The sequence below is a fragment of the Barbus barbus genome (genome assembly GCF_936440315.1).
Source record: "Barbus barbus genome assembly, chromosome: 37".
Classification (NCBI taxonomy): domain Eukaryota; kingdom Metazoa; phylum Chordata; class Actinopteri; order Cypriniformes; family Cyprinidae; genus Barbus; species Barbus barbus.
In genome coordinates this window covers 1871328-1886320 of record NC_136715.1, presented here as the reverse complement: position 1 = coordinate 1886320, position 14993 = coordinate 1871328, and the positions used below count along the sequence as shown (strand labels likewise).

Here is a 14993-nt window from a genome sequence, read left to right as displayed (position 1 = left end):
TGGCAATATTTTTCATTAATAAATAATATACATTTAAAAACAGCATCTCTTGAATGCATATTAGATTTTTTATAAGGTTGTAGCCGTGCATTCTGGGATAGCTTTCTATGTGAAACACACATGAGATGCTTCTAATGAATCTGACTTGAAATCTTCTATGATCCCTTAAAATGCTGTCTAGGTAGGCAGCTCACTAGATTAGGGAACAGAAGACGGAAAACGTAAAGAAACAACAGGAGGCGAAAGGCATCTTGTTATTCCGAAAAAAAACTGTGGATTTTTCTCTCGGAAACGCTCCGTACTGATCAATGACGGGCCAGGAGGCCCCCGGGAGCCACCGGCCTCCCCTGACCCCCTTCTTCACACGCACTGCGCAAGAAAAACTCCAGCTGATAAGAGCATTACACGCACTGGCTCGCTTGCTGCGTTTCTCTCGCGGCCGTGTAAACTGTGCCAGAGCACTTCATTTTAATGAAATATTGGCCGGCCGTTATTGTCACCTGAGAGTTTTCCCCCCTCTCTTTCTCTCTCTCTCGCGCGGCTCATCTTTTGACAAATCTGCGGCTGCTCTTGGCGGTGAGGCAGGTTGGTGCTTGATGCATGGGGAATAAGGTGGCTGGCATCGTCTTGGGGCCAACAGAATTGATGAAGATAGCTCACGGGGCAGAGATAAACATGCTGCAGTCAGCATGCCGCGCGTGTGTGTTGCATCGCTACCCACAGCATTGCAGCGGTCCGATCGCTCTTAACACCACACACGCGTCTCTACAAGCGCACAATTAATGCTTCGTCTTCATACTACGATTCTTGTTGAGTAAATAATATATCAGCATTCAGGGAGTGCCAATATTGAGCACAACGGCACATTTCGCATGCCGTTTGTCTGCCCAGTGGCCACTAATGTCACAAGGGGTTGATATTTGGTTGAAAATAGGTTGGATATATAACGTCACTTTCGCTTAGGAAAGTGACGACTGATGACATTGATATTTTGTTGATTTTAAGTCATGGTATTAAGCAAGATTCAACATTTTTTTGATGTTGAACCAATACTGGATTTCAATGTAAACACGATTTTCATTTGGAAACAAAATTCAAAATCTGTCCAGTGTTTAAGTTTTGACGCCGGCCCAATTTTTGTTTTCAACCAACATTTTATGTCTGTCCAATATTGCACATTGTAAATAATACATCAGCATTCAGGGAGTGCCAATATTGAGCACAACGGCACGTTTCGCACGCCGTTTGTCAATCTAATAGCCACTAATGTCACAAGGTGTTGATATTGGATTGAAAATAGGTTGAATATATAACATCAGTTTCACGTAGAAAAGTGGCGACAGCTGACATTGATATTTTGTTGGTTTTAACTCATGGTATTAAGATTTAGTCTCGCATAGCCAGACCTTCAGACTGACGGCAGAAGGTCTGGAATATATGTCCGCTTTCATTGGCCAAGGCCCGCCCATGAGGCCGTCTGACCGACATGTCAAACAACCAATCATAGTTCGTTTCATTTAGCGTCACGTTTTGGGGCGTGGAAATGTCGCCACAATAACAAACCGGTGTGTGAAACTCTTGGATGTATTTTAAAGATTATATGCCGCGAACTAGTATTTCACATACTTTTGAAAATCCAGCGTTTAGTTGACCCTGATAAGCGTTCATCGTCACGGTTGTAAACACGACAGCTTTTTTCTTTAATGGGGGGGTTTGGCACCACGGCATCTTTGTTTCCCGGCGGACAGAAAATAAACGCAACACTCGTGTCTCCCGGAAATCCGGTTTAATTCAACCAGTCAGATTACGACTTCAACATTCCTGAAGTGTTTCCAGAAAAGTGTGCCATATGCATCAGACGTTCCGTGGGCGTGACGTCTGAGGCTGAGACTAAGCAAGATTCAACGTTTTTTTGATATCAAATTCGATGTCAATATGATTTTCGTTTGCAAACAAAATTCAACGTCTGTCCAGTGTTTGGGTTTTGACGTCAACCTGTTTTTCATTTCCAACCAAAATTCAACATCTGTCCAATGCTTGGGTTTTGATGTCAATTCAATTTTCGTTTCCAACCAAAATTCAACATCTGTCCAATGCTTGGGTTTTGATGTCAATTCAATTTTCGTTTCCAATCAAAATTCAACATCTGTCCAATGCTTGGGTTTTGATGTCAATTCAATTTTCGTTTCCAATCAAAATTCAACATCTGTCCAATGCTTGGGTTTTGATGTCAATTCAATTTTCGTTTCCAATCAAAATTCAACATCTGTCTAATGCTTGGGTTTTGATGTCAATTCAATTTTCGTTTCCAACCAAAATTCAATGTCTACTCAGTGTTGTAGATTGACGTCAAGCAAACATTGCGTTTTGACGTCAGCGTGATTTTCATTTCCAAACAAAATTAAACATCTGTGCAATGCTGGACTTAACGTCGTCAACATTGACTTTTGACTGCAATCTGATTTTAATTTTTAACCAAAATTTACTCTCTGTTCAGTGTTGAAGGTTGACATCAAGCCAATGTTGGGACTTAACATCAATCCGATTTTTACAACCAAAATTCAGCATCTGTACAATGTTGGAAGCTGGCATCAGGCCAACACTGGGTTGTCAACCTAATTTTCACTTCCAACCAAAATTTAACATCTGTCCAATTTTGGTGGAAATTTCAAGCCAACTCTGGGATTTAATGTCAACCTTTTTTTGTTTCCAACCAAATTTCAATGTTTGTCCAATGTTGGAGGTTGACCTCAAACGTACACTAGGTTTTGACGTCAACCCAATTGTCATTTGTAACCAAAGTTCAACGTGTTCAATGTTGGAGGTTAATGTAAAGCCAAAGTTGGAGGTTGACATCAATCCAACACTGGGTTTTAACATCAACCTAATTTTTATTTCCAGCTAAAATTCCAGTCTGTCATATTTTGGAAATTGATGTCAATTTGCAGTTTTGACTGCAACCTGATTTGCATTTTTAACTAAAATTTTATGTTTGTTCAGTGTTGGAGGAGGACATCAAGTCATTATTGGATTTTGTATGTAAACTCAATGTTGGAGGCTGACGTCAAGTCAATATTGGGTTTTAACATCAACCCAGTTTTTACAACCAAAATTCAACGATTGAATTTAAAACCAACACTAGCTTTTGACATCAACCCAATTTTCCTATCCAACTAAAATTCTATGTGTTTATTGTTAGAAGTTAATGTAATGCCAAAGTTGAGGTTGACATCAACCTACGCTGGGTTTTAACGTTGACCCAATTTTTATTTCCAACCAAATTTCAACGCTGGGTTTTGATGTCAAACCAATGTTCATTTCCATCCAAAATTCAATGTCTGTCCTATGTTGGTGGTATATGTCTGTCAATTGTTGGTCACACAGATGCAAATATCCCATTGTCTGGGTGTCATTATAAATTAGTTAAGATGAAATTTTATACATAGACACTGAAAATTAAATAAATTTCATTTTATATATAAAGAGTAAGAAAATTAATGCTGTTCTGAAAAGCCCTTTATATGGAGATGGTGTTTTATGCAAATTCATTAACTTATTTAGAATACTCCAAATTCATTAACAATAGGGAGACATTTTTCATCAGAAGATCTCTTGTGTAATAATCCAGTTACAAATAATTTACGTAAATTAATACCAAATGAGACCCATTTTCTCTTGCTAACAAAGTGGTCCGCTAAAGAGCGTTTATGCTGTAACGCTGCTGTTCCCCCTCAGGATCATCTGTGCGGCGCAGTGGACCTGAAGGAAGACTTGGACGACTGCAAGCAGGAGGTTGAGGTGGTGTACGAGACCAACTGCCACTGGGAGGGCTGCGGCAAAGAGTACGACACACAGGAACAGCTGGTGCATGTAAGTGTGTGTGTGTGTGTGTGTGTGTGTGTGTGGTTATGGGATAGTCTGACAGACGGCTGACACAGGTGAGCATTTCAGAGTTGCGCTCAATTGGAACAGGGTCAACTTATCACTGAATACCAGCAGAATCAACATTTATTAGGTTCTAAACACCTCCAATTTTTATGCAACTTATTATAGCCACAAACCGTCCACTTAGACAGGAAGAGCCCACTTCACCTGCATTTATAGTGAGGAATTGGCCAATCAGATTGGACATGACATTATGACAAAGCGTTTACTTTTTTTGTGTACAATGTGGTCCACAGGTGTCCCGTCTTTTACCTAAATTTAGCGACTCAGTTTTGACCGAGGCACTGACCTCTGACCTCATGACCTGTGGCTCAAAGGCCACAGCGTAAATCTGTCTCAGCAGATGATCTGAAATGTCCATGTGGACCTGAGCAGTTTTAGAATACCACAGGTTAACAATCCAAGAAAATAAATACATGACAGAAAGACTTAAATAAGTATAAGTATATATATATATATATATATAATCATAATAAATATTCTACATAGTTTATATAATTAATATATAACATTAATTATATATATATATATATATCATTTAATTTTTACTTCTTGTTTTTTAAAATACTGGAGATTAACATCTAGTAGGTTAATGTAATTTTCATTTCCAGCCAAAATTTGATGTTTGTTCAATGTTAGAAGTTGATGTAAATCCATAATTGTTTTTATGTTTTATTATATTATATATACCGGTATTTGTATATAATTAATTATAATTAAAAATCTTAATCTTATTTATAATAATTTAATGCTTAGATAATTTTTTTTAATTATCTGTATATTCAATATTCAGAATCATTCAGGAGCTGGAAACAATCCACACACACACACAAATCCTCCACAAAGAGTGTCATTATGGTCACATCTGAAGACTTTCCATCTTGTTGTACAGCACTGAACTGCTCCAGATCACTGATAAAACACACACAGGCACTGTGTTCCTCTTTAAGCCTGTAATGAGCCGTTATCGGTGTGTATCACTTGTGTAAACAGACGATCACGAGTGTGTGATCTAGTGAAGATCTCACTGAGTGACTGAAGGGACAGTGAGAGTGAATCAGTGTGTTTCAGTGGGACGAACAGCTCTTTCTCTCCGTCTCTCTTTCTGCTTCACTGATCGGCTGGAATGCCATAGAAACGCCACAGGACAAGTGCATGCTGGGATAGACCAGGAAAGCACATCAAACCATCACACAGAAAGCAGTCAGTCGTGAACACGCTCCAGACAAACTCTTTTGACCCAATTCAAACTTTAATAGCGTGTGTGTGTGTGTGTTTAAATAAAGTTCAGGCTACTTCTCTAAGTGATTGATTTTGACTTGAATGTTCAACAGAAAACAGTTGATTCAAAGACACTGAGGCTTCAAAAATGATTAAGAAAAGTGAAGAGAAACGATCCCGCAGTGTTTGAAATGCACAGGAGCCGCATTTTTTTTTTACATCACCAAGAATCCCTTAAAAGCCGTTTGCGTAAGTACACAGAGAGTGTGTTAGTAATTGCACATTTGTTTCTCTCAGATCTGAGGTTTCTCTTCCATCACCAGAGACAGTTTTTAAACACTCTCTCACAATCACACACCATCACATTTTCTTATTCCTGTCTGACAGGAACGCTCATGATGGATAGCACTGCTCTTCAATTGGCCAATAGGCAAATGGGCTCCTCAGAAGCTCAAATTGCTTTATTTTCCTAAGTCTTGCGTCCAAACGATGCCAATTGTGCTGTTTTTTCACACGACACGTGAAAATGGCACGGCCAATTAGACCTTAAACACAACACTGACATTACAAAGGGAGGCGAGACGTCTGAGACACAGAGTGAAAGTGAGCTGTTGTGTTTGTGTGTTCGCAGCACATCAATAACGAACACATCCACGGGGAGAAGAAGGAGTTCGTGTGCCGCTGGGAGGAGTGTTCGCGCGAGCAGAAGCCCTTTAAAGCGCAGTACATGCTGGTGGTTCATATGCGCAGACACACCGGGGAGAAGCCGCACAAGTGCACTGTGAGTCAGTCGCACACACCTTCAGTTAACTAGCTGTCTGAAGTACAGATGAACTCTAACCATAAAAGAAAGCTTGCATTTTTATCATTTAAATAAGCATTCAAAAAAATAAAAATGTCAATGATCCTAGACCACAGCTAAGAAATTTTTTTTATATACTTTAAAAAATGTATACAAAATAAAATTTAAAAAATGAGTAATGCAAATGACCCAAATTTACAACTAAATATATTTAAATACATTTTTATTTTTAAAAAATATTTGGAATTTTTAAAAATAAATTTAAATGTCCCAAAATTACAAGCTAAGAAAACTTGGATTTTTATTCTTTAAAAATGCATAAAAAAAATACATACATACTTAAAAATGTCCCAATACTACAGCCAAAAAATTAAATTAAATGCAGTGTCCTCAAACTACAGCTAAGAAAACTTGGATTTTTATACTTTATAAAATTTATGAAATTATCAATAATAATAATAATAATAATAATTTAGAAATATCCAAAAAACAACAGCTAAGAAAACTTGTGTTTGTGTCCCCAAACTACGGCCAAGTAAACCCACACTAAACACAACTATATCCACACATATACATTAAACATGTTAAAGTGTTTTATGTCAAGCATAATTCAGTGTGAATTCCAAACAATACATCATGGCACTAGCAACACCAAGGTGCATTATTAAAAAATATTAAAAAACATAATATACTTATATTAAAAAAAAAACTTAAATTGCAAAGCAAGTGGCTTTTTATAAAAGCATCTGTCAGATGAGCTTTATGAATGTGTGTGTGTTTCAGTTCGAGGGCTGCTCTAAGGCATACTCACGTCTGGAGAATCTGAAAACACACCTGCGCTCACACACTGGAGAGAAACCCTATGTGTGTGAGCACGAGGGCTGCAACAAGGCCTTCTCCAACGCCTCGGACCGAGCCAAACACCAGAACCGCACACACTCCAATGAGGTAAACATACACTCGTCTTCATCCGGCACAACTCTGCAGTCAAAGTGTTTACATTAACAGCATTCATCTACTTTCTTTCTTGCCATTCATACACGACTCAAATATGAACATATCCAGGATATATTTCAAACCACAATGTAAAAAAAAAAAAAAATGTGTATGTGAGGGTGTGTGTGTGTGTGTGTGTGTGTGTGTGTGTGTATATACACACACATTACTAAAACTTCAAATATATTAAAATATTTATATATAATTGGACCTTTAAGATGTTTTGCAGATTATTTTCTTTTTGACATTTACATAATTTAAGGTATTACAACCAATCAAAATACTTAATTTTAATAAACATAAATAAATACAACCACAGTATAACAAATGCCATCATAATGTATAAATATTTTAGTAAAGTACAATTATTTTTAGAATTTACTGTATGACAGCCAATATTGTAATACATTTTATTTAAATAAGCATACCATGTTAATTGAAAATAAATAAAACAGTAGCAGTACAACAAATGCTACCATGATGTATATGTAATTCAGTAAAGTAATAAATAGTATCAATATTTTACTAATAATATATATTATATTAATGAACTAATAATAAATAACTAATATTGTACAAATAAAAATAAATTACTTCATAATTTACTGTATTACAGCCAATCAGAATACTGTACTGTATTTAAATACGCATAAATAGTTAAAGGGGTCATCAGATGCAAAATTCACTTTACAAGTTATTTGAACATAAATGTGTGTTGGAAGTGTGTGTACACATCCATCCTATAATGATAAAAATCCCCCCAGTGTTTTTTTTTTAAATCCCTATTTCAGAGTCCTGTCAGAATGACGTAGTTCTGCAGGCCGCTCCCATGATACTTGATTGACAAGACCGTCTTACCTTAGACCCGTCCTGAGTGAGCTGAGAGCTGTCCGCCATTGTGTCGACATTGTTGGATGTAATAATGAATATAGCAGTCGTTATTTACTCCTACATCTGAGCCGCTGAAGACGCAGGTGATTAACGTTACTTTCGCTTTGAAGAGAATGGGCTGATCCCCGATCTGCCTAAATGCGTCTATGTTCGCGCGAATCATTCGTGATCCAGCTTTATCTACAAAAGTAGCGAGTATAAGGGTTTTTATGAATCTTTGCAAATCGCCTAATAATGTGCTAGTTAGCCAGTTGTGCGGCTGAAGTTTAGAGTCTGCTCATCACTCCACGGAAGAGAGGGGCGGGGTCAGCAGCGCTCATTACCATTTAAAGCAACATGGACTAGAATGGCTTGCTGAAAAGCTGATTTTGACAGTCTAAAGGAGGTGTTTTTTACACTACCATTGAGAAATTTTAACCAAAGTATGTTATAGACTTTTCATTAAGACCCTAAAGAATCATACTGTATCAATTTATGGAAAATGGGCATGACCCCTTTAATTGAAAAAAATAAAACAGCAGTACAACAGATGCTATCATGATGTATAAATATTTTGTAAAGTACATTAATAAATATTATTCTAAGTATTTCTGCATTACAGTAATGAGAATGACATTTTCATGGTAATAATCAAAATTGTAATTATAATTAGGAAGGTGAATCATGAAAATACTGTCAAAATGCAAACAATCTTAATGGTCCTATAGGCTTAATTTTCTTTAAAAAATAATTAATTTTTTAATATTGGGGTGACCTAGACTTCATCTTGACAAATTATGTGACATTTAAGCTACTCTTTTCCATACAGTGGAAGTGGATGGTGACCATGAGACTTTTCAGTCACAAAGCGCTATCAATCAACTAGCAACATGAGGGTGAGCAGCTTATGACAAAATATTCCTATAAACTCCGAGCAAAGACGTGGGTCGACTCCATTAGATCAGTTAACGTCGTCCACGCGGGAGTTTCAGGTGTGTGCCGCCCCACTAGTCATTCTTCAGAGGAAGGATCAGATCATCTACTTCACTGTGGCATTAAGGATCTGCTAACTGCCTAATGCTATGTAAATGTGCCATTTTCAGCATACGCTAACAAATTTAGGCCAGAATTAGATTTGTTTACGCATTCCCTCATCATGTGTAGTGATTGCTCCTGGACGCCCAACGCTGTCCCATTAACCGGCAACGTGTGCGTGTGAATAATGAGCTGTGAAGCTAATGAGTACGGCAACCCACAATACATTAGTGAGAATCAAGCACGTCCCCAACGGAGAAACAGACCACCTGCAGACCGCACATAGAAAATGAAACCTGGCGCCATTTCCATTCTGGGTTGATCCATCACGAGCTTAAGGAGGGAGAAAGATTATTTCATCTCAACTTTATTAGTAAACAGCCATGCATCACAAATGCTTAGCATTCGCACAATCAGTATGTCAGCGCACGCGTCGTAATTTATTCCTCTAATTGTGCATTCATCTACCGCTCCATTTGAAGATAATCTGACTTAACAGGAAGAGATAAAACTCTAATTCAAAGTCGTACATTTGACTGTTAGAGGGTCATGTGAAACCGAGGGATATTTATCTCCGCAGAAACCCTACGTGTGTAAGATCCCGGGCTGCACGAAGCGCTACACAGATCCCAGCTCCCTCCGGAAGCACGTCAAAACCGTCCACGGCCCCGAAGCTCACGTCACCAAGAAACAACGCGGCGACCTGCCATCCCGACCTCATCCGCCCAAGGAGAATGGAGAGAACGAAGCGGGAACCAAGCTTTCGGTCCGAACGGCGGAGGAGAAACTCGAAGCCAACAGCACAACTAGAGGAGTCGAGGACTATCTGCAGGTCAAGTCCATAAAAACAGAGAACTCTATGGTAAGATCTAGATTCTAGTGTGAATAAGGCCCAAAACAAACTCTACACAAGTATGTTTCTGGCCCCAAAAAAGCGATTCTGTTTGATCTTTATGGATGCATAACAAAATGTATGTAATTTGAATAACAAGAGTCGTTTTTTGCATGCCTGTAATCTGTACTCCCAAATATATTATTCATTGCTGATTAAATATACATTAAAATGTTTTTGTCCATCAGAGGTTATGCTAATCCAGACATACTAACAAAGCATGCTGCAGTGATGTGTCCATCTTTAACTGCTCTCTCTACATGTGCTTCCTGCTATCTCTTTCCTGTTTCTCTCCCATACACTTTCCGTAAGGACAGACTTTACTGAGGTGAGGGCAGATCCTCTTTTAATGTCTTAATATCAGTCGGTTTCCACAGTTATTTTTATTGGGCAGTTGACAAACGACAGGATTTTGACCTCTTTTCCAACATCAAAATATATTTGTGTGAAGGAAATGAATATGAAAGTAACTGCACATACATTACAAATATATCTTCTTCTTTTCAAACTAACAACTTTTTTAACAAACTAAAATTCCTGTTGGTGTCCTGATTTGCAATATTTTCAAGGATCACCAAGGGATTGGCCATTTAGAACTTGTTTTTTGGAGTCACTCAAGACGCTAATTGATTGGTTTCCCAGCATATTTAAATTGGATTTCTATACACATTTTTTAATTTCGACATTTCTGTGTATGTCAGCTGCCCATTTACAGTATGCATGGTAAATGTCTTGTACACGATTCTCTCTTTTTTATGTTTAATGTTTTCTTTTTTTCCGTGGGGTTATATCATGAAAAGCTCACACAGAGCTGTAAAATCAAATTCAGGATACAGTATGATAGTACACCTCTTTCTGTCAAAGATATTTGGGTGTTGAATTCATCACTGCATCAAAAAATTTGGACCCCTTCATTGTGTAATTGCCTGAGATCTGTTGGCGCACAGAGGGCTTCTAATTTCCCATGGGCTTCCACCCCAACAATCCAGCCCAATCCCCCCACAGTCCCGAGATCTAACGCTCCCGCCCGGCACTCAAGGATAAAAGCCATTAGTGGATTAATATTATATCAGTGGGACTGTTTTTGTGTCCTGAACAAATAGTGCCAGTGATCAAGCTGTGATCAAGAACGGCTCCCCCGTTCACGTGGGGACAGAATACATTTGCATCATTCAAGGGATGAAGGGATGCGCTGTCAAATGACGTGACTAGAAAGACGTGCATACCTTATGTATGTTGAGAGCATTCCCCTTTGTGCATTCATTCCAGGCCCATGCATAATGCACAAAGAGGTTGCCATAGGAAATAACGATTTGTCAGGCACTTAACCTAGCTTTCTGAGAAAATTGTGAGGGGGAGGAAAAAGACATGGGATGTGTCTAGAGGAAGGGTGTTTTCCCAAACCTCGACTCAGTATGCTCATTATTTGCAATTTACACTTGGGAAAGTGATTGTAAGCGTTGTGTTTGCATTCTGTCCCTTTTTGGACATTCTCTCCATTGAGTTTCTTGAGTAATCAAACTTTCCATCTGTCCCCCTCAGATGTATCAGTCCAGCCCTGGTGGTCAGTCATCATGTAGCAGCGAGCCGTCACCACTTGGCAGTGCCTCCCACTATGACGGTGGAGTAGAGCCGACGGGACACAGCGGGGGCAGCATGGGAGATCTGAGCGCCCTGGACGATGTGCCCCTTGTGGATTCCACTGTCTCCACAGGGATGTTGGGCCTCCATCTTCGGAAGAACGCTAGCCCTGCTTATAGACTCACACACCTGAAGCAGGAAAGGCTGAAATCGGTGAGGGACTCATGCTCCTGGGCAAACCCCACTCCTCCTGCCCCCAGCACAAAGCTTCCACCCATCAATATCGGTGAGTAAACAAACTGAAAAGATTATAGATTTGATCACTTTTCCACCACTGTTGCATCCCCAAATTAGGCTTGCTGTGATAGTCGGTGTTGTCACACGTTGATTAACCGGTGGGAAAATTTCCTCACCATCACAACCCTACCCCAAATCCAGTTTTTATTTCTCTAAATTCAGCTATTCTCTGTTGCAGGTTCTTTATTGGAAGGTTCTGGAGTTCTGTGTGATCCAGGACTTTCCATCTCCAGCCCACGCATGGGCGACCTTTGTCCTGGAGAGACTACGGTTCTGAGTCAGCTGGTGGAGCGTCGTGACAGCCTAGCCAGCACCGTGAGCTCGGCTTACACCGTCAGCCGTCGTTCATCTGGAATCTCGCCATGCTATTCCAGCCGCCGGTCCAGCCAAACCTCGCAACCTGGTGGCCGTCTTAACAACATCAGCTCAACCGGCTCCTACGACCCCATTTCCACCGATTTGTCTAGAAGGTCCAGTGAGGCCAGCCAATGTGGAGGACTCCCCAGTCTACTCAGTTTGACTCCTGCCCAACACTATAGACTCAAAGCCAGGTATGCTGCTGCCACAGGAGGCGCTCCACCCACCCCTCTTCCTAATATGGACTGCATGAGCCTAAGGACTCGGATGGCCCTGTTAGGGGATTCCCATGAAATGGCCACGCTCCCTATCCATCCCCCTTCAGTTCCTAGAAGGTGTAGTGACACCAGCCATGCTCACCGTAGTGTCTTGCCCCATGAGGTGATGGGAAAGATCACTCGAAGAGCAAGCGACCCAGTTAGAAGAGTAGGCACAGAGCAGCATTCCCTCCAGCAACGTTACAACAGCATGTCCAATGTGAACCCCTATCAGTCATTACACCCTCCTGCATTTAATCGACACTTTTCACAAATCAACAGCCAGTCCGAGGGTAATGTAAACCGCCACCCATATCCACCCCGACCTCCTAGCATTTCTGAGAATGTTGCGATGGAAACCATGGTGAGTGACATGGACAATCAAAACAATGGTCTTGATGATGCAGTGATATTGCCTGATGATGTCGTTCAGTACCTTACATCTCAAAATGGAGATTCTGTCCAACATGCAGGGAGAGCATACCGCCACCAACCTGGACAGAGCATCCATAGCTTTGGCTCCCCACAACAGTCCCATTACCAGAGACGTCAAGCCTTGGTGGAGGGCAACATGTATCCCATAACGAGACAAACTGCAGCTCCAAGCTCCCAGCAGATGTTTCCAGGTTCCCCTAATGACAGTAAGAGTCAGATGCCGGTGCAGTGGAATGAGGTCAGTTCGGGGACAGTGGATTCATCACACGGCCAAACCAAGCAGGGATCAGGGCGGGGAAACCTCACCGCACTCCAACAAAAACAAAACCTCAGCCACTTTCAGAACGTCAACGCCAACGAACAAGTTGGGCTGATGAGTCACAACCTCGCACATGCTGCCCAGCAGAGCCACGTGCAACAGAATAACGAATTTAATTCCCAGAGGATCAACCAGAGGCAACCACTACGCCCGGCTAACACAGAGCAGGCTAACTTTCTGCATGGTTACCATCAGGATTCTGCTTCGAATGACATCAGTGTAGGTTTGCTGAGTCCGTCTGGTAAAACGCTGACGGCACAGCCTGGCAGTGTCCAGAATAACAGGGTACGAGCTCAGCCAGTGGCTAGTCAAAGCAATGCCGCTTTTCCAAATAATCAGGGAAATTATTCCCAGATGAACATCAACCAGCAAGGCTATGGCATTCCAGCCCAGAATCCCACGCTGAACGGAAACCACGGACTGCTACAGCCAAGGCCGCCCACAGAACCCAAACCCTACAGCCGGCAGCCCTCAGGGCCAACGACAACTGCAGCGCAGCAACATGGTTACCCACAATCCAACTTTAGCCCCACATATGACACCTCCGAGGCCAGTCCCAAAAAATTGGCTGATGTGGGTGTCAACAGGACAAATGCCAACAGCATGTTCTTCACTGGGCAGATTCACATGTTCAATTCCAGCAGTCTGGGAATGGCGGATGCAGAGAGCGCAGCCATGGCCACCGTGGGCTCCCCTGAAACAAATCAGGTCTCCAGCACAGTGGATTCAAATGGAGCAGAGCATCCGCAGATCGACTTTGACGCCATGCTGGATGATGGCGATCACTCCAGCCTCATGTCTGGAACTTTAAGCCCCACCCTCCTCCGCAGCCTATCCCAGAATTCCTCCCGTCTCACCACGCCCAGGAACTCAGTGACGTTGCCCCCGGTACCTGCGGGAATCGGCAACATGGCCATCGGAGACATGGGCTCCATGCTGACTGCGCTTGCAGAGGAGAGCAAGTTCCTCAATATGATGTCATAGGAAAAACAGGAAGTGCAAGCACAAGATTTAAAGAGACAGCTTTTAAGGTGTATGACTTTGAACAAGGACATAATATTGCGTAAACATTTTTACATGCTTTTTAAAAGTGTATTATGTATAGTATTAGTTGAAATTTTGGTAGCATTTTTTGTTTTGTTCAAGAAGCCATACTTTGCCTTAGACCAGTGTATGTACAGCACATATGAACAGACAGAGAATTTGATAAGCGACAGTCCTGTATTTTTATACAACTTCTAAATTGATGACATGAACACAGGAACAAGTGCCTCGCTGTGCACAAGCATATGCAGGAATTACATTACTCTAGCAGTATGGGACTGTATCTTTTCTGTCCTCTTCAATGGAGATGAAGAGGTTTTGTATATTCTGTAAATTAAATGTAATATTATGCTTCCTATCCTTGTTTGAACTAGACAGGAGAGAGGGTCTAAATGAATATGCAGTTAAAACTTGACACTTGAAAGTGTGGTTCAGAATCAGAAATCCCTCATTTCGTTTTGATTTACTGAACACCTGAATGGAATCACAGGAACATAAGATCCCCTAACATAAGATCCCCTAACCCTAACCCTACCCGCTCTAAAAAACTGCGACCCTCAAGTCTAAACCAAACTCTCTGAGCAAACCGCACAACTGATTGTCATGGACTGTTGAACTCAATATACAGAGACATGTTTAAACTGTCCTGTTGTACACAGATTCCTTTTACAAGAATGGATCATGTTGATATCTTTTGTACATTTTTAATGAAATACAATATTGTTGTTTTTCTACTACAGTGTTGTTTGCTTCTTCATTTTATACGCAGGGCGTTTGTGAAGAATATTTGACTAAGAGTTTAATGCCTTTGGTTTTATGCAAAGCAGTTTACATTGCATTCAGTGTACACATCCGTTCTTGCTTTTCGAACCTATAACCTGGTCATTGTTAGCACCATTCTTCACTGATTGAGCTACAGGAATTGAGTCTTTGGAGCTTTGT

At 40.7% G+C, this 14993-nt stretch overlaps 1 protein-coding gene across 1 annotated transcript in view; it reads left to right on the top strand.

Moving 5' to 3' along the window:
- Window positions 1–14782, top strand: part of LOC306856946 (zinc finger protein GLI2-like) — a 100611-nt gene extending 85829 nt beyond the window's left edge. Inside the window, exons 9-14 of the mRNA XM_079396520.1 lie at window positions 3736–3870; window positions 5798–5947; window positions 6752–6916; window positions 9450–9731; window positions 11304–11628; window positions 11818–14782. Coding sequence (XP_079252646.1) covers window positions 3736–3870; window positions 5798–5947; window positions 6752–6916; window positions 9450–9731; window positions 11304–11628; window positions 11818–13991 — 3231 coding nt within the window. The 3' untranslated portion in view covers window positions 13992–14782. The remainder of the gene's footprint in view (window positions 1–3735; window positions 3871–5797; window positions 5948–6751; window positions 6917–9449; window positions 9732–11303; window positions 11629–11817) is intronic.
- The last annotated feature ends 211 nt before the right edge of the window (window positions 14783–14993 follow it).